The sequence below is a fragment of the Somniosus microcephalus genome, unplaced genomic scaffold (assembly GCF_052327205.1).
Source record: "Somniosus microcephalus isolate GS21.2 unplaced genomic scaffold, FLI_Smic_1.0 unresolved_chr2, whole genome shotgun sequence".
In the NCBI taxonomy this organism is placed as follows: Eukaryota; Metazoa; Chordata; class Chondrichthyes; order Squaliformes; family Somniosidae; genus Somniosus; species Somniosus microcephalus.
The window spans coordinates 16,458,097-16,478,350 of NW_028225180.1; the positions used below are offsets into that span (position 1 = coordinate 16,458,097).

At 53.4% G+C, this 20,254-nt stretch overlaps 1 protein-coding gene across 1 annotated transcript in view; it reads left to right on the forward strand.

The window, feature by feature from the left end:
- LOC147092193 (claudin domain-containing protein 1-like) overlaps positions 1-3,708 on the forward strand; it is a 7,340-nt gene extending 3,632 nt beyond the window's left edge. Inside the window, exons 2-4 of the mRNA XM_085975563.1 lie at positions 597-704; positions 1,585-1,722; positions 2,003-3,708. Of these exons, the coding sequence (XP_085831689.1) occupies positions 597-704; positions 1,585-1,722; positions 2,003-2,226 (470 nt within the window). The 3' untranslated portion in view covers positions 2,227-3,708. The remainder of the gene's footprint in view (positions 1-596; positions 705-1,584; positions 1,723-2,002) is intronic.
- Positions 3,709-20,254: the final 16,546 nt, after the last annotated feature.

A 20,254-nucleotide genomic window follows, 5' to 3' on the forward strand; every position in this document is an offset into this window, starting at 1 on the left:
TATGTTCACTAAGTCTGTACATTGTCAAGGTTTTTCTCAGTTTGCTATCCTTTACCCTGGTCAGGTAATCAGCCATGTTGTATTGTCTGTTTAGGGCCAAGTAGCAATTGAGTTTGCTTTGGGTTTTTGTTGTTTCTGCCCAATATGACAGATATTTTTCCTTTTGCTTAGCGACGATTGTGTTGGGTCGAATTCTTTGTGTTACGCTGTCACTGTCCTGGGGCTGGTTATTGTTAGCAGTGTTAGTAGTTACTTCACTGAGTCCCAGGACTAGTTGACTGAGGGTATTCTTCTTTATGGTCCTCTCTTGGCATTTCAGGGCTTCGTAGTGATAGCATTGGGGGTTGCTCATTTCTAGGTGTTTCCAAAATTTGGGGGCTCTTTTTTGGATAGTGATTATTAATGGATATTGGCCTCTCTCTCTCTCTCTCTCCCCTCTCGCTCTCCCCCCTCTCTCTCTCTCTCTCTCTCTCTCTCTCTCTCTCTCTCTCTCTCTCTCTCTCTCCCCCGCGCTCTCCCTGGGGCGCTCTCCCTATCCCTCTCTCTGTCCCGGATACAGTCTATATTTTAACCCCCTCTCTCTCTCTCATTCCCAGAAGTAGAACTGCGCACAGTGTGTGTCAGCTTCTCTCTCCAGGACCAGTTTACACCCAAATACGTCCACATTGGAAACCACAACAGTGGAATCGATTACGTGAGAACATGTGAGTTCCCTTTCATCCTTCCTGCATTCTTTTATGTGTGAAATATCTTGCCTCTGAGCGCAGTTCCTCTGTCAGCCACTCCCAGTAATTTTCCACGTTCAGAATAATAATGGACCAACATTATAATGTAAACTGATCACGCTGTAATTACACTTCCTCGCCATTGATGGCACTGAAGAGTCACAGGTTTGGCCACTGGAGCCTGTTACACAGGAACAGGAGGAGGCCATTCAGCCCCTCGAGCCTGTTACACAGCAACAGGAGGAGGCCATTCAGCCCCTCGAGCCTGTTACACAGGAACAGGAGGAGGCCATTCAGCCCCTCGAGCCTGTTACACAGGAACAGGAGGAGGCCATTCAGCCCCTCGAGCCTGTTATACGGCAACAGGAGGAGGCCATTCAGCCCCTCGAGCCTGTTATACGGCAACAGGAGGAGGCCATTCAGCCCCTCGAGCCTGTTATACGGCAACAGGAGGAGGCCATTCAGCCCCTCGAGCCTGTTATACGGCAACAGGAGGAGGCCATTCAGCCCCTCGAGCCTGTTACAACGGCAACAGGAGGAGGCCATTCAGCCCCTCAAGCCTGTTAGCATAGGAACAGGAGGAGGCCATTCAGCCCCCTCGAGCCTGTTACACGGGAACAGGAGGAGGCCATTCAGCCCCTCGAGCCTGTTACACAGGAACAAGGGGAGTCCATTCAGCCTCTCGAGCCTGTTACACAGGAACAGGAGGAGGCCATTCATGCCCTCGAGCCTGTCACACAGGAACAGGAGGAGGCCATTCAGCCCCTCATTCTCGGGCGACTTTCTGTCGCTTTGTGACACTGAGCTATCTGGTTTTACAGACGTTTATGGCGATCTCTTTCTTTCTCTCTGTTTACAGACTTGAGTCGGAGTCAGTTCTTGCTGCCTTTCCTTAGCCTCGGATTGATGTGTGTTGGAGCGCTGGTTGGAATGTGTGCGTGTGCCTGTCACACACTCTACCCAGCTATTGGGACTGGGGTCCTCCACCTGCTCGCAGGTAGGGTTCAGGACAGCTTGCCCGCCCCCCGATTCCGTCTGCCCGTGTCCCCGCCTCCTTCCCCCCCTGCCCGCCTCCCTGACGACTCCACCCCCGCTCCTCCCCCCCCCCGCTCCTTCCCCCCCCCCCCGCTCCTCCCCCCCCCCCGCTCCTCCTCCCCCCCCCCCCCCGCTCTCCCCCCTCTCCCCGCTCCTCCCTCCCCCCCCCCCCCCCCCCCCCGTTCCTCCTCCCCCCTTCCCCCGGCCCCGCTGTAATGCTCTCTCTTTTTCTCTCTCCCCAGGGGCCTGCACGCTGGGCGCGGTGGCCTGTTTCGCTGCCAATGTCGAGCTCCTCCATGCCCAGCTCCACCCGCCCGAGCTGCTCCCGGTCGGGGAGTACGGCTGGTCCTTCTGCCTGGCCTGCGTCTCCGCCCCGCTGCAGCTGATGGCCGCCGCCCTCTTCATCTGGGCGGCCCGCACCGACCGGATGGAATACAGCCGGATGAAGTCCTACCGGGTGGCGTAGCTGGGCTCCCGCAACGCTTGGCCTGCCTCCCGAAACAACACGCGCGGAAATCATGTGCAACGCTTTCAAATCTGTGAAAGAGCTCGTCCTTGAAGTTTCCCTGACGCTCGTCAACCCGGGAGGCCCCGTCTCGCAGCGTTCCTGGGGAGCAGGGGATTGAGGGGGTTGTATCTCTCTCGTGCCCGATCGCCCGTGTCTTTCACTCTTTCTTTCGCTTCCTCTCCGCCACCCATTTCTACACCGCCTCCCACGACCTCAGGACGCCCCAACGCGCTTTAGCACCATTGAAGTAATATTGTAGTGTCGTCACTGTTGTAATGTCGGGAACGAGGCAGTCAGTTTGCGCACAGCAAGATCCCCGAACAGCAAGTGAGCAGATCAACTCATTTTTTTTTGGTGTCGGCCCCCAGGACAGCAGGAAACACTCTCTTTCCCCCCCACCCAACCCACTCTTCTTCCAGTAGTGTCCATGGGATCTTTTACTTCCACCTCAGTACTGCCCCTCCGACAGTGCAGCGCTCCCTCAGTACTGCCCCTCCGACAGTGCAGCGCTCCCTCAGTACTGCCCCTCCAACAGTGTGGAGCTCCCTCAGTACTGCCCCTCTGACAGTGCGGCCCTCCCACAGCACCGCCCCTCCGACAGTGCGGCCCTCCCACAGCACCACCCCTCCCACAGTGCGGCGCTCCCTCAGTACTGCCCCTCCAACAATGCGGCGCTCCCTCAGCGCTGCCCCTTCGACAGTGCGGCACTCCCTCAGTACTGCCCCTCCGACAGTGCAGCGCTCCCTCAGTACTGCCCCTCTGACAGTGCAGCGCTCCCTCAGTACTGCCCCTCTGACAGTGCAGCGCTCCCTCAGTACCGCCCCTCTGACAGTGCGGCACTCCCTCAGTACTTGGCAACCTGGGATTATGGGGCTCGAGTCTCTGGAATGGGGAGACTCAAACCCACGACCGTCTGACTCCGAGACGCGAGAGAGTTTAACCCACTGAGCCACTGCCAACTCAAATTATTATTCTTTTGTATGTCCCTTATCCGGCTCCCGAGGATGTGTCCTGGGGGCTAGCTGCGATACCCGTTCTTTTTCTTCCCACAACCATCAACCTCTCTTTCTGTCAACTCTTATTTTCGTTTCGCAGGATGTTGCGACTATTGTCGGAGGATTTTATCGATGCAGAGATAAGGGGGGAAACAGACCATCAGTTCACTGTCCCGCCCTGGGATTTGCAATAATGATGGAGCAGGGTGGGGGAGGAAGGACAGCGAGCTGGAGGCAGGCGTAGAGGAGCGCAAAGTCTTTATTCCCCAATAGCGGATCCCGGACCCCAGCGGACGTACGAGCTCCTTAATGTGTGTCATAGCCTGTGTGAGAAATAATGGTATTTAATAACTTGTCTTGTGAATATATATTTTTTATCATAATCCCCCCTTCCCAAACGCTCTAAATTATTGGAATGTGCAAATAAAAGACACTTTTTATCAAGGGTTTTGGAGGACTTGGCAGTGACTGGGGCGTTAAACTGGGAAATAACAACAGAAGACACTGGAAAAACTCAGGAGGCCAGACAACATCCGTGGAGAGAAAAACAGAGTCAACGGTTCAGGTCGAAACCCTTCGTCAGAACTGAGGGGAAAAAAAAGGCAGAAAATGAAACAGATTAAATGGTCAGTTTGGCGGCTGGGAAATGGGGGAGGGGATGAAAGAACAAAAGGCAAGTGAAGAGACATTAAGAGGTATTCAAGACGAGACGAGATGGTAATATCACAGGTAAAGAGACGAAAGATGGCTCTGGATGGTGTGAAATGCGCTGGCAGAATCTCATTACAGGAAACTTTCTGATACCCGGCACCGACGGGACCGAGCTGGTGCCGTAACATCAAAAGTGCCGGACATACCAGAGTTAATGTTTAAACATACGAAACTGAGAAGCTCCGTGTGAATCAACAAACCCTGTTGCTTAGCAACAGCTTCAAAACAGTCGGCTGCAGCTGCAAGCGTCTGTAGCTGAAGCTGTTGCTATAGCTACAGACCTTGCAGTGCTTCACAGAATCACAGAAACCCCACAGTGCGGATAGAGGCCATTTCGGCCCATCGAGCCTGCACCGACACATATCCCACCCGATCCCCGTCATCAACACCTATCCCACCCTATCCCCGCAACCCCACTAACACTAAGGGTCAATCTATCATAGCCAATCATCCTAACCCGCACATCTTTGGACTGTGGGAGGAAACCGGAGCTTGACTGGGGGGGAAAAAAAAAGCAATGAGAACTAAAAAAAAATATAGAAAACGGCTCCTGATTTTTGCCGTTAGATCGAGTATTCCGGGCATATAACCTCCGGATAAACCAAAGTTTCCTGTATTTGATCTCCTCTTTCGTCTCTTTACCTGTCCTATTACCATCTCGTCTCGTCTTGAATACCTCTTAATGTCTCTTCACTTGCCTTTTCTTCTTTCATCCCCTCCCCCATTTCCCAGCCCCTAAACTGGCCTTTTAACCTGTTTCATTTCCTGCCCCTTTTTTTTCTCAGTTCTGACGAAGGGTTTCGACCCGAAACGTTGACTCTTGTTTCTCTCTCCTCGGATGTTGCCGGGCCTGCTGAGTTTTTCCAGCGTCTCCTGTTGTTATTTCTGATTTCCAGCATCCGCAGTATTTTGCTATCGTATCAGGTTAAACTGGGAAACTTTCCATACCTCGGGAGCCTACTGTCAACAAGGGCAGACGTCGACGACGAAGTCCAACACCGCCTTCAGTGTGCCAGTGCAGCCTTCGGTCGCCTGAGGAAGAGAGTGTTTGAAGACCAGGACCTCAAACCCAGCACTAAGCTCATGGTCTACAGAGCAGTAGTGATACCCGCCCTGCTGTATGCCTCAGAGATGTGGACCATGTACAGCAGACACCTCAAAGCGCTGGAGAGGTACCACCAACGCTGCCTCCGCAAGATCCTGCAAATCCATTGGCAGGATAGGTGCACCAATGTCAGTAATCACAGAATCACAGAAACCCCACAGTGCAGATAGAGGCCATTTCGGCCCATCGAGCCTGCACCGACACATATCCCACCCGATCCCCATAACCCCTACACCAACACATATCCCACCCTATCCCCGTAACCCCACATATTTAATCCCCCTAACACTAAGGGTCAATTTATCATAGCCAATCAACCTAACCCGTACATCTTTGGACTGTGGGAGGAAACCGGAGCACCCGGAGGAAACCCACGCAAACACGGGGAGAATGTGCAAACTCCACACAGACAGTCGCCCAAGGCCGGATTCGAACCCGGGTCCCTGGCGCTGTGAGGCAACAGTGCTAACCACTATGCCACCGTGTTCTCGCTCAGGCCAACATCCCAGCATCGAAGCTCTGACCACGCTCAATCAGCTCCGATGGACGGGTCTCATCGTCCGCATGCCCGATACAAGACTCCCAAAACAAGCGCTCTACTCGGAGCTCTGGCACGGCACGAGAGCCCCAGGTGGGCAGAGGAAACGTCAACCCAAGCACCCCACTCACCCGCCCCTTCAACCACCGTCTGCCCCACCTGTGACAGAGACTGTAGGTCCCGCATTGGACTCATCAGTCACCTGAGAACTCATTTTTAGTGTTGGAAGCAAGTCATCCTCCGTTCCGAGGGACTGCCTAAGAAGAAGGAGTGAGAGGGACATAGGAACAGGAGGAGGCCATTCTGCGCCTTAAGCCTGTTCCACCATTCAATGAATGAATAAAATACTTTCATTCATGGAGTCACAGAAGGAGGCCATTCGGCCCATCGAGTCCGTGCCGGCGCTCTGTAGAACAATCCAGTCAGTCCCATTCCCCCGCTCTATCCCCGTAGCCCTGCAAGTTTATTTCCCTCAAGTGTCTATCCAGCCTCCCCTTGAAAACATCGAGTGTCTCCGCTTCCACCACTTCCGTCGGCAGCCAGTTCCAGGTCCTCGCCACTCGCTGCGTGAATAAGTTTTTCCTCACAGCCCCCCCTGTATCTCTTGCCCAAAACCTTCAATCTGTGTCCCCTAGTCCTTGTACCATCAACTCGTGGGAACAGCCTTTCCCCGTCTAGCCTATCCAAACCCGTCATAATCTTGTACACCTCGATCAAATCACCACTCAACCTCCTTTGCTCTAATGAAAACAAATCCAGCTTCTCCAACCTGTCCTTGTAGCTAAGATCCCCCCATCCCCAGAACCATTCTGGTAAATCTCCTCCGCACCCTCTCAAGGGCCTTCACATCCTTCCTAAAGTGTGGTGACCAGAACTGGACGCAATACTCTAACTGTGGCCTAACCAGCGCTTTATACAGCGTCTTTCATGACCTCTGGATGTTCTAAAGCATTTTACAGCCAATGGAATGTGTTTTGAACATAACATAAGAACATAAGAAATAGGAGCAGGAGTAGGCCAATCGGCCCCTCGAGCCTGCTCCACCATTCAATAAGATCATGGATGATCTGATCCTAACCTCAAATCTACTATCACTCTCCATCCCTCCCGAACCCATGTGATCTCCTGGGAGAGGCGAAAAACCAGATAAAAAAACCCAATGGCCAATTTGGGAGAAAAAAAATCTGGGAAATTCCTCTCCGACCCATCTAGGCGATCGAAACTCGTCCAGGAGATCACTCTGTCCCTATATTTTCTACAGTACTTACCTTCTGTAAAAGGTGATCTCCACCCCAGCCAGGAACAGGAATAAAACCATCTCCTGAAATCTAACACAGAATTAGAACACAAGAAGTAGGAGCAGAACCAGGCTACACGGCCCCTGGGCCCGCTCCACTACCCACAGGGCCATGACCATTCCGAACCTAGACTCATGTCCAATTTCCTGCCCGCTCCCCGTAACCCCAAATTCCCTTCTAAGAAACTGTCTATTTCTGTTTTAAATTTATTTAATGATGTAGCTTCCACAGCTTTCTGGGGCAGCAAATTCCACAAACCTTTGAAGTGTAATGTAGGAAACGCGGCAGCCAATTTCCGCACAGCAAGCTCCCGCAAACAGCACTGTGATAATAAGCAGATCATCTGCTTTAGTGATGTTGGTTGAGGGATAAATATTGGCCAGGACACCTCTTTGGAATAGTGGGCGTGGGATATCTTGCGTCCACCTGAGGGGACACACCGGGTCTTAGTTTAATGTCTCATTCGAAAGATGGAACCTCCAACAGTGCGGCGCTCCCTCAGTACTGCCCTTCCGACAGTGCAGCACTCCCTCAGTACTGCCCCTCCAACAGTGCAGCGCTCCCTCAGTGCTGCCGCTCCGACAGTGCAGCACTCCCTCAGTACTGCCCCTCCGACAGTGCGGCGCTCCCTCAGTACTGCCCCTCCGACAGTGCAGCACTCCCTCAGTACTGCCCCTCCGACAGTACGGCGCTCCCTCAGTACTGCCCCTCCAACAGTGCGGCGCTCCCTCAGTACTGCCCCTCCGACAGTGCAGCACTCCCTCAGTACTGCCCCTCCGACAGTGCAGCACTCCCTCAGTACTGCTCCTCCGACTGCAGCGCTCCCTCAGTACTGCCCCTCAGTACTGCCCCTCCGACAGTGCGGCGCTCCCACAGTATTGCCCCTCCGACAGTGCAGCACTCCCTCAGTACTGCCCCTCCGACAGTGCAGCACTCCCTCAGTACTGCCCCGCCGACAGTGCAGCACTCCCTCAGTACTGCTCCTCCGACTGCAGCGCTCCCTCAGTACTGCCCCTCCGACAGTGCGGCGCTCCCTCAGTACTGCCCCTCCGAAAGTGCGGCGCTCCCTCAGTACTGCCCCTCCGACAGTGCAGCACTCCCACAGTACTGCCCCTCCGACAGTGCAGCGCTCCCTCAGTGCTGCCGCTCCGACAGCGCAATGCTCGCTCAGTACTGACCCTCCGACAGTGCAGTGCTCCCTCAGTACTGCTCCTCCGACTGCAGCGCTCCCTCAGTACTGCCCCTCCGACAGTGCGGCGCTCCCTCAGTACTGCCCCTCCGACAGTGCGGCGCTCCCTCAGTACTGCCCCTCCAACAGTGCGGCGCTCCCTTAGCACCGCCCCTCCGACAGTGCGGCGCTCCCTCAGTACTGCCCCTCCAACACTGCAGCACTCCCTCAGTACTGCTCCTCCGACTGCAGCACTCCCTCAGTACTGCCCCTCTGACAGTGTGGCCCTCCCTCAGTACTGCCCCTCCGATAGTGCGGCGCTCCCTCAGTACTGCCCCTCCGACAGTGCGGCGCTCCCTCAGCACTGCCCCTCCGACAGTGCGGCGCTCCCTCAGCACTGCCCCTCCGACAGTGCGGCGCTCCCTCAGTACTGCCCCTCCAACAGTGCGGCGCTCCCTCAGCACCGCCCCTCCGACAGTGCGGCGCTCTCTCAGTACTGCCCTCCGACAGTGCGGCGCTCCCTCAGCACCGCCCCTCCGACAGTGCGGCGCTCTCTCAGTACTGCCCTCCGACAGTGCGGCGCTCCCTCAGTACTGCCCCTCCGACAGTGCGGCGCTCCCTCAGTACTGCCCCTCCAACAGTGCAGCACTCCCTCAGTACTGCCCCTCCGACTGCAGCACTCCCTCAGTACTGCCCCTCTGACAGTGTGGCCCTCCCTCAGTACTGCCCCTCCGACAGTGCGGCGCTCCCTCAGCACTGCCCCTCCGACAGTGCGGGGCTCCCTCAGTACTGCCCCTCCGACAGTGCGGCGCTCCCTCAGTACTGCCCCTCTGACAGTGCGGCGCTCCCTCAGCACTGCCCCTCCGACAGTGCGGCGCTCCCTCAGTACTGCCCCTCCGACAGTGCGGCGCTCCCTCAGTACTGCCCCTCTGACAGTGCGGCGCTCCCTCAGCACTGCCCCTCCGACAGTGCGGCGCTCCCTCAGTACTGCCCCTCTAACAGTGCGGCGCTCCCTCAGTACTGCCACTCCGACAGTGCGGCGCTCCCTCAGTACTGCCCCTCCGACAGTGCGGCGCTCCCTCAGTACTGCCACTCCGACAGTGCGGCGCTCCCTCAGCACGACACTGGAATGTTAGCCTAGATGTTTGTGCTCAAGTCTCTGGACTGGGCCTTGAACCCAAAAATTGTAACTGAAAGTTGAGAGTGCTGTCCACTGAGCCACAGCTGACACTGTGACCTAACTCCATATACCCACTTTTGCCCACATCCCTTAATACTTTTCTTTAACAAAATGCTATCACTCTCCGACTTAAAATTAACAATTGATCCAGCATCAACTGCCGTTTGCGGAAGAGAGTTCCAAACTTCTCCCACCCTTTGTGTGTAGAAGTGTTTCCTAACTTCACTCCTGAAAGGTCTGGCTCTAATTTTTAGACTCTGCCCCTCAGTCCTAGACTCCCCAACCAGCGGAAATAGTTTCTCTCTACCTCTCCTCTCAGTTCCCTTAATATCTTGAAAACATCAGTCAAATCACCCCTTCACCATCTAAATTCTGGGGAATACAATCCTAATTTGTGTAACCTCTTCTCGTAACTTGACCCTTGGAGTCCGGGTGTCATTCTGGTAAACTTACGCTGCACTCCCTCCAAGGCCAATATCTCCTTCCTAAGGTGTGGTGCCCAGACCTGCTCACAGTGCTCCAGGTGTGGTCTGACCAGGGCTTTGTACAGCTGTGGCATAACTCGTAGGTTTTAGCGGGCTTAAAAGTGGATAAATCCCCAGGCCCAGACGGGATGTATCCCAGGCTGCTGTGTGAGGCAAGGGAGGAGATTGCAGGGGCTCTGACACAAATTTTCAGAACCTCTCTGGCCACAGGGGAGGTGCCAGAGGACTGGAGGACAGCTGACGTAGTACCATTATTCAAGAAGGGTAGGAGGGATAAACCAGGGAATTACAGGCCAGTGAGCCTAACATCAGTGGTAGGGAAATTATTGGAAAAAATTCTGAGGGACAGAATTAGTCTCCACTTGGAGAGGCAAGGATTAATCAAGAATAGTCAGCATAGCTTTGTCAGGAAGAGATCATGATTAACCAATTTGATTGAATTTTTCGAGGGGGTGACCAGGTGTGTGGATGAGGGTAGTGCAGTTGATGTGGTCTACATGGACTTCAATAAGGCTATTGACAAAGTCCCGCATGGGAGACTGGTCAAGAAGGTAAGAGCCCATGGGACCCAGGGCAATTTGGCACATTGGATCCAAAATTGGCTTAGTGGCAGGAGGCAGAGGTTGATGGTCGAAGGTTGTTTTTGTGACTGGAAGCCTGTGTCCAGTGGTGTACCGCAGGGATCGGTGCTGGGTCCTTTGCTGTTTGTAGTGTACATTAATGATTTAGATATGAATGTAGGAGGTACGATCAGTAAGTTCGCAGATGACACAAAAATTGGTGGAGTGGTAAATAGCGAGGAGGGAAGCCTCAGGCTACAGGACGATATAGACGGATTGGTCAGATGGGCAGAACGGTGGCAAATGGAATTTAACCCTGAAAAGTGTGAGGTGGAATTTTGGGAGGACTAACAAGGCAAGGGAATACACAATGAATGGTAGGACCCTAGGAACGACAGAGGATCAGAGGGACCTTGGTGTGCATGTACATAGATCCCTGAAGGCAGCAGGACAGGTAGATAAGGTGGTTAAAGGGGCATATGGGATTCTTGCTTTCATTAGCCGAGGCATAGAATATAAGAGCAGGGAGGTTATGATGGAGCTGTACAAAACGCTAGTTAGGCCACAGCTGGAATACTGTGTGCAGTTCTGGTCGCCACACTATAGGAGGGATGTGATTGCATTGGAGAGGGTGCAGAGGAGATTCACCAGGATGTTACCTGGGCTGGAGCGCTTCAGCTATGGAGAGAGACTGGACAGGCTGGAGTTGTTTTCCTTAGAGCAGAGAAGGCTGAGGGGGGACCTGATTGAGGTGCACAAAATTATGAGGGGCATAGATAGGGTGGATAGAAAGGAACTTTTCCCCTTAGTAGAGGGGTCAATAACCAGGGGGCATAGTTTCAAGGTAAGGGGCAGGAGGTTTAGAGGGGATTTGAGGAATTTTTTTTCACCCAGAGGGTGGTTGGAATCTGGAACTCACTGCCTGAAAGGGTGGTAGAGGCAGGAACCCTCACAACATTCAAGAAGCATTTAGATGAGCACTTGAAACGCCATAGCATACAAGGCTACGGACCAAGTGCTGGAAAATGGGATTAGAATAGACAGGGCTTGATGGCCGGCATGGACACGATGGGCCGAAGGGCCTCTTTCTGTGCTGTATAACTCTATGACTCCTACCCCCTTGTATTCTAGTCCTCCAGATTAAAACCCTATTATACTCTCTGGTATACACTGCAGCCACGGTGCGCCGGTGGTGGAGGGAGTGAATGTTTACGGTGGTGGATGGGGTGCCAATCAAGCGGGCTGCTTTGTCCTGGATGGTGTCGAGCTTCTTGAGTGTTGTTGGAGCTGCACTCATCCAGGCAAGTGGAGAGTATTCCATCACACTCCTGACTTGTGCCTTGTAGATGGTGGAAAGGCTTTGGGGAGTCAGGAGGTGAGACACTCGCTGCAGAATACCCAGCGGCTGACCTGCTCTTGTAGCCACAGTGTTTATGTGGCTGGTCCAGTTAAGTTTCTGGTCAATGGTGACCCCCAGGATGTTGATGGTGGGGGATTCGGCGACGGTAATGCCATTGAATGTCAAGGGGAGGTGGTTAGACTCTCGCTTGTTGGAGGTGGTCATTGCCTGGCACTTGTGTGGCACAAATGTTACCTGCCACTGATTAGCCCAAGCCTGAATGTTGTCCAGGTCTTGCTGCATGCGGGCATGGATTGCTTCATTATCTGTGGAGTTGTGAATGGAACTGAACAGCGGCGGACATCCCCACTTCTGACCTTACGAAAAGGGAGCATGAGAAAGAAACTTTGAAGATAAAGACTCGCAATTAACACTTTACTTCAACACATTCCGAGTAAGAAAGTGGCTGAGAGAGATGCGAGACATCTTAAAGACAAAACACAGGTGATACTGTAATAGATAAGACGGTAATGGGAGATTTATTAAACCAGTCCTCTGTATCCGGTTCACTGTCGCGGAAGAGGATTAAAACACCAGTGATAGAAGATAAACGAAATGGGGCAGATATTCCGATCCATACGGGTGTGTGTACGCTCCGTGTACTCCCCCGTAGGAACATCGGAAATGCCGGTTTCAGGCATGCACAGCGCATGCGCTGGAAACTGGCATTTCCGGTCTGTCAAGAACGCTCTTGACAGATCCTCTGGCTGCCCTGGAGAAGGGCCTCTGTGGGCGGAGAGTTCCGCTTTCTGGAGACCCTCCGCCCGCAGAAAACCCTTACAATTCTTGTGCCTGGTAAAAAGCAGGTGTAAGGCTTGCTTTTACCAGAATAAGAGTTGAAAAAAGTTTTAAAAAAAAATTATATATTTTTCAACTGATTTATCATTTTAAAAAACTTTAAAGAAAGGTACGTTTATTTTTAGCCGCATTAAAAACTTTAAATTTTTTTCTAAAATTTAAATTTTTGTTTAAAATAGTAATTTCAAGTCATTTTAAAAATGTGATTTTTTTATTCAATTTATTTAAAGTTTTACTATGTTTTGGGGGAGATCTCCATTCATAGATTTGACAGGTCTTCCTGTCCAATTATGAATGGAGATTCCCTTCTCTGATTGGCTCCCCATGGCCCAGGTGATCCCAGGGACGCTGCGACCCCAGCTATTCACAATATATATAAATGATCTAGACGAGGGAACTAGATGTAATATCTCCAAGTTTGCAGATGACACAAAGCTGGGTGGGCGTGTGTGCTGTGAGGAGGATGCCGAGAAACTCCAGTATGATTTGGACAGGTTGGGTGATTGGGCAGAAGCATGGCAGATGCAATATAACGTGGATAAATGCGAGGTTATCCACTTTGGTGGCAAAAACAGGAAGACAGATTATTATCTGAATGGCAATAGATTGGGAGAAGGGGAAGTGCAACGAGACCTGGGTGTCCTTGTGCACCAGTCGCTGAAGGTAAGCATGCAGGTGCAGCAGGCGGTTAAGAAGGCAAATGGTATGTTGACCTTCATAGCGAGAGGATTCGAGTACAGGAACAAGGATGTCTTGCTGCAGTTGTACAGGGCCTTGGTGAGACCACACCTTGAGTATTGTGTGCAGTTTTGGTCGCCTTATCTGAGGAAGGATGTTCTTGCCATGGAAGGAGTGCAGCGAAGATTCACCAGGCTGATACCTGGGATGGCAGGAATGACGTATGAGAAGAGATTGGGTCGGTTGGGCTTATACTCGCTAGCGTTTAGAAGAATGAGAGGGGATCTCATTGAAACTTATAAAATTCTAACAGGACTAGAGAGACTAGATGCAGGAAGGATGTTCCCGATGGTTGGGTAGTCCAGAACCAGGGGTCACAGTCTAAGGATAAGGGGTAAGCCATTTAGGACAGAGATGAGGAGGAATTTCTTCACCCAGAGAGTGGTGAACCTGTGGAATTCTCTACCACACAAGGCAGTTGAGGCCAATTCATTAAATATATTCAAGAAGGAGTTAGATATATTTCTTAAGGCTAAAGGGATCAAGGGATATGGGGAGAAGGCAGGGACCGGGTACTGAGTTTGGATGATCAGCCATGATCTCATTAAATGGCGGAGCAGGCTCGAGGGGCCGAATGGCCGACTCCTGCTCCTATCTTCTATGTTTCTATGTTGAACTGCCTGCGCCTCTGGGATACGTGGGCCCTGCGCACCGGCAGTTTGGAGAGGCCCAGGAACGGAACTCTGCACCTCCCGGGAGCCCTCCGCTCTTGGCGCAGATTTTTCCAGATCGCAGTCCTCCGCCCGTGAATTTCTGGGCCAATATAAATCGAGGGGAGAAGGAACAAGTCAAAACTGAGGGTTCGTTCTCGCCAGAGAGACACTGGCCCCCAACACCAACATCTCTTTCGTTTTCACACATCCAGCAGCTGCAGTATTTGATTATAATACGTCCTGTAGCCATGAGCACTGGTCTTCGATTCAGGGAACAACGACTCCGTCTGCTGGTGAACAGCTGTAACACACGCACTGCATCCATTTAAAGGGCAGACGAAAAACTTTCCGCCTTCCGGGACTGAGCGTGAACACATGGCAGGCCCCTCGAGCCTGTTACACAGGAACAGGAGGAGGCCATTCAGCCCCTCGAGCCTGTTGCACAGGAACAGGAGGAGGCCATTCAGCCCCTCGAGCCTGTTGTACAGGAACAAGAGGAGGCCGTTCAGCCCCTCGAGCCTGTTATACAGGAACAGGAGGAGTCCATTCAGCCCCTCGAGCCTGTTACACAGGAACAGGAGGAGGCCATTCAGCCCCTCGAGCCTGTTACACAGGAACAGGAGGAGGCAATTCAGCCCCTCGAGCCTGTTACACGGGAACAGGAGGAGGCCATTCAGCCCCTCGAGCCTGTTACACAGGAACAGGAGGAGGCCATTCAGCCCCTCGAGCCTGTTACACAGGAACAGGAGGAGGCCATTCAGCCCCTCGAGCCTGTTACACAGGAACAGGAGGAGGCCATTCAGCCCCTCGAGCCTGTTACACAGGAACAGGAGGAGGTCATTCAGCCCCCTCGAGCCTGTTACACAGGAACAGGAGGAGGCCATTCAGCCCCTCGAGCCTGTTACACAGGAACAGGAGGAGGCCATTCAGCCCCTCGAGCCTGTTACACAGGAACAGGACGAGGCTATTTAGCCCCTCGAACCTGTGACACAGGAACAGGAGGAGGCCATTCAGCCCCTCGAGCCTGTTACACAGGAAGAGGAGGAGGCCATTCAGCCCCTCGAGCCTGTTACACGGGAACAGGAGGAGGCCATTCAGCCCCCCGAGCCTGTTACACAGGGACAGGAGGAGGCCGTTCAGCCTCTCGAGCCTGCTCCATCATTAGTATCATAGTATCAGACAGCACAGGAGGCCATTTGGCCCATCATGCTTTGAACGAGCTCTCCAATTAGTCCCACTACCCCCTCCCCTGCTCTTTCCCATAGTCCTGCAAATTTTCTCCCTCTCTATGTTCCTTTTGAAAGTTCCTATTGAATCTGCTCCCACCGCCCTTTCAGGCAGTGCATTCCAGATCACAACAACTCGCTGCGTCAAAATAAAATCTTTCCTCATCTCGTCTCTGTTTCTTTTGTCAATTATCTTAAATCTGTGTCCTCTGGTTACCGACCATCCTGCCACTGGAAACAGTTTCTCCTTATTTACTCGATCAAAACCACTCATGATTTTGAACACCTCGAATAAATCTCCCCTTAACCTTCTCTGCTCTAAGGAGAACAATCCCAGCTTCTCCAGTCTCTCCACGTCACTGAAGACCCTCATCCCTGGTACCATTCTGGTCAATCTCCTCTTAACCTTCTCTGCTCTAAGGAGAACAATCCCAGCTTCTCCAGTCTCTCCACGTCACTGAAGACCCTCATCCCTGGTACCATTCTGGTCAATCTCCTCTTAACCTTCTCTGCTCTAAGGAGAACAATCCCAGCTTCTCCAGTCTCTCCACGTCACTGAAGACCCTCATCCCTGGTACCATTCTGGTCAATCTCCTCTTAACCTTCTCTGCTCTAAGGAGAACAATCCCAGCTTCTCCAGTCTCTCCACTTAAATCGTGTCTGATCTGCATCTTAACTCCTCCTACCCGCCGTGGTTCCGTAACCCTTAATACACTTACCCGAACAAAAATCTGTCAATCTCAGTGTTGAAATTTGGGAACTGTCTTCCCCCTCAACAGCTTTTTGGGGGAGAGAGTTCCAGATTCCCACCACCCTTTGTGTGAAGAAGTGCTTCCTGGCATCAACCCTGAACGGCCTGGCTCTAATTTTAAGGTGGTGCCCCCTTGTTCTGGACTCCCACCCCACCCCGCCCCCCCCACCGCCCCGCCACCAGAGAAAATAGATTCTGCCCATACTTTTTTTGTATTTATTCTCGGGATGTGGGCATCGCCCATCCCTAGTTGCCCCTTGAGAAGGTGGTGGTGAGCCGCCTTCTTGAACCGCTGCAGTCCGTGTGGTGAAGGTGCTCCCTGCTGTTAGGGAGGGAGTTCCAGGATTTGGACCCAGCGACGATGAAGGATCGGCTGATATATTTCTAAGTCAGGAGGGTGTGTGTGACTGGGAGGGGAACTTGCGCATGGTGCTGTTCCCATGCACCTGCTGTCATTGTTTTTTGATTTCTCTCTCGCCCACATGGCCGCTATCTTTCACTCTGCCAGCGCATTTCACACTTCATCTCGAGCCATTGTTTGTTTACCTGTCCTATTACCATCTCGTCTCACCTTGAATATCTCTCAATGTCTCTTCTTTCATCCCCTCCCCCATTTCCCAGCCCCCCAAACTGCCTTTTGTTTCATGTCCTGCCTTTTTTCTCAGTTCTGACGAAGGGTTTCGACCCGAAGCGTTGACTCGGTTTCTCTCTCCACGGATGCTGCCCGACCTGCTGAGTTTTTCCAGCGTTTTCTGTTGTTATTTTGGATTTCCAGCGTCCGCAGTATTTTGCTATCGTGCTGCCCTTGTCCGTCGAGCTGGTAGAGGTCGCCGGTTTGGGAGGTGCTGCCGAAGAAGCCTTGACAAGCTTTGCCATCAACTTCTCAAGGGCAACTAAGGATGGGCAATAAACGCTGGCCTTGCCAACGACGCCGACAGCCCATGAACGAATAAAAAATCAGATCACCCCTAAATCTTCCATGCTAGAGGGACTGGAGGCACCAGCTCCCTGAGTTCCTGCAAAGAGGGAACAGGAGGTATGAAATATCTGGTGGGTGTCTAGAAATTCTCAGAATGCAGTAACCTTGGAACAGATTTTTCCATCCAACATTCAACATTTGCTGCCAAGCACGAACACACAATAAAACGTACACATGTCCTTATCACCTGGGAAACACATTGCAAAATATGTTATTAACCCGTGCGGTCTAATTTTATGCTCACCCCGACAGTGCAGCGCTCCCTCAGTACTGCCTTTCCAACAGTGCAGCGCTCCCTCAGTACTGCCCCTCCGACAATGCAGTGCTCCCTCAGTACTGCCCCTTCGACAGTGCAACGCTCCCTCAGAACTGCCCCTCCAACAGTGCGGCGCTCCCTCAGAACTGCCCCTCCAACAGTGCAGAGCTCCCTCAGTACTGCCCCTCCGACAGTGCAGAGCTCCCTCAGTACTGCCCCTCCGACAGTGCAGCGCTCCCTCAGTACTGCCCCTCCGACAATGCAGTGCTCCCTCAGGACTGCCCCTTCGACAGTGCAGCGCTCCCTCAGAACTGCCCCTCCGACAGTGCGGCGCTCCCTCAGTACTGCCCCTCCAACACTGCAGTGCTCCCTCAGTACTGCCACTCCGACAGTGCGATGCTCCCTCTGCACTGCTCCTCCGACAGTGCGGCGCTCCCTCAGTACTGCCCCTCTGACAGTGCGGCGCTCCCTCAGTACTGTCCCTCCGACAGTGTGGCGCTCCCTCAGTACTGCCCCTCCGACAGTGCAGGGCTCCCTCAGTAATGCCCCATCAACAGTGCGGCACTCCATCAGTACAGCTCCTCCGATAGTGCAGCGCTCCCTCAGTACTGCCCCTCCGACAGTGCAGAGCTCCCTCAGTACTGCCCCTCCGACAGTGCGGCGCACCCTCAGTGCTGGCACTCCGATAGTGCAGGGTTCACTCAGAACAGTCCCTCTGACAGTGCGGCGCTCCCGCAGTACTGCCCCTCCGACAGTGCGGTGCTCCCTCAGTACTGCCCCTCCGACAGCGCGGCGCTCCCTCAGTACTGACCCTCCAACAGTGCGGTGCTCCCTCAGTACAGCCCCTGCGGCGCTCCCTCAGTACTGCCCCTCCGACAGTGCGGTGCTCCCTCAGTACTGCCCCTCCGACAGCGCGGCGCTCCCTCAGTACTGACCCTCCAACAGTGCGGTGCTCCCTCAGTACAGCCCCTGCGGCGCTCCCTCAGTACTGCCTCTCCGACAGTGCAGCGCTCCCTCAGTACTTCCCCTCCGACAGTGCAGCACTCCCTCAGTACTGACTCTCCGACAGTGCGGCGCTCCCTCAGTACTGCCCCTCTGACAGTGCGGCGCTCCCTCAGTACTGCCCCTCTGACAGTGCGGCGCTCCCTCAGTACTGCCCCTCTGACAGTGCGGCACTCCCTCAGTACTGCCCCTCCGACAGTGCAGCGCTCCCTCAGTACTGCCCCTCCGACAGTGCGGCGCTCCCTCAGTACTGGGGAACCAGGGGGACTATCGTCCTGGGATTATGGGACTTCAGTCTCTGCAGTGAGGGCTCGGACCCACGACCTTCTGACTCAGAGAGTTGACAGTCTAACTGATCGACCCAAACTGATATCAAAGCTCGATTTGCTGAGGACACCCTGCTTTCTTCTCTCCGGGACCCAATATTGATCACTAAATCTACACCACTAATAACAGATGATCTGATCATTATCACGTTGCTGTTGTGGGACCTTGCTGTGCGCAAATTGGCTCCCGCATTTCCCGACATTACAACAGTGGCTCATTAGAAAGAGTGCCTTATTGGCTGAGAAGCACTTTCGGACATCCTGAGGTGTTGAAAGGTAGCACATGGCATCACCTCTCCCGGTCTCTGTAACCTCCTCCAGCCCCTGAAATCCTCCCTATCTCTGTAACCTCCTCCAACCCCTACAACCCTCCCTATCTCTGTAACCTCCTCCAGCCCCTACAAACCTCCCAATTCTCTGTAACATTCTCCAGCCCACAAAAACCTGCCTATCTCTGTAACCTCCTCCAGCCCTACAGCCCTCCCTATCTCTGTAACCTCCTCCAGCCCCTACAACCCTCCGTATCTCTGTAACCTCCTCCAGCCCTACAACCCTCCCTATCTCTGTAACCTCCTCCAGCCCCTACAAACCTCCCTATCTCTGTAACCTTCTCCAACCCTCCAACCCTCCCGATCTCTGTAATCTCCTCAAGCCTCTACAACCCTCCCTATCCCAGTAACCTCCTGCAGCCCTACAACCCGCCCTATCTCTGTAATCTCCTCCAGCCCCTACAACACACCCTATCCCAGTAAACTCCTCCAGCCCCGACAACCCTCCCTATCTCTGTAACCTCCTCCAGCCCCGACAACCTTCTCTATCTCTGTAACCTCCTCCAACCCTACAGCCCCCCCTATCTCTGTAACCTTCTCGAGCCCCTCCTGCCCTCCCTATCTCTGTAACCTCCTCCAGCCCTACAACTCTCCCTATCACTGTAACCTTCGCCAGCCCTACAACACTCCCTATCTCTGTAAACTCCTCCAGCCCCTACAACCCTCCCTATCTCTGTAACCTTCTCGAGCCCCTCCTGCCCTCCCTATCTCTGTAACTTCCTCCAGCCCCGAGAACCCTCCCTATCTCTGTAACCTCCTCCAGCCCTAGAACCCTCCCTATCTCTGTAACCTTCTCCAGCCCTGCAACCCTCCCTATCTTTGTAAGCTCCTCCAGCCCTACAACCATCCCTATCTCTGTAACCTTCTCCAGCCCTACAACCCTCCCTATCTTTGTAAGCTCCTCCAGCCCTACAACCATCCCTATCTCTGTAACCTTCTCCAGCCCTACAACCATCCCTATCTCTGTAACCTCCTCCAGCCCCAAAACCCTCCCTATCTCTGTAACCTCCTCCAGCCCCTACAACCCTCCGTATCTCTGTAAGCTCCTCCAGCCCTACAACCCTCCCTACCTCTGTAACTTTCTTCAGCCCTACAACCCTCCCTATCTCTGTAAACTATTCCAGCCCCTACAACCCTCCCTATCTCTGTAACCTTCTCCAGCCCCTCCAGCCCTCCCTATCTCTGTAACTTCCTCCAGCCCCGAACACCCTCCCTATCTCTGTAACCTCCTCCAGCCCTAGAACCCTCCCTATCTCTGTAACCTCCTCCTGCCCCAAAACCCTCCCTATCTCTGTAACCTCCTCCAGCCCCTACAACACTCCCTATCCCAGTAACCTCCTCCAGCCCCGACAACCCTCCCTATCTCTGTAACCTCCTCCAGCCCCGACAACCTTCCCTATCTCTGTAACCTCCTCCAGACCCTACAACTCTCCTTATCTCTGTAACCTCCTCCAGCCCTACAACTCTCCCTATCTCTGTAACCTTCTCC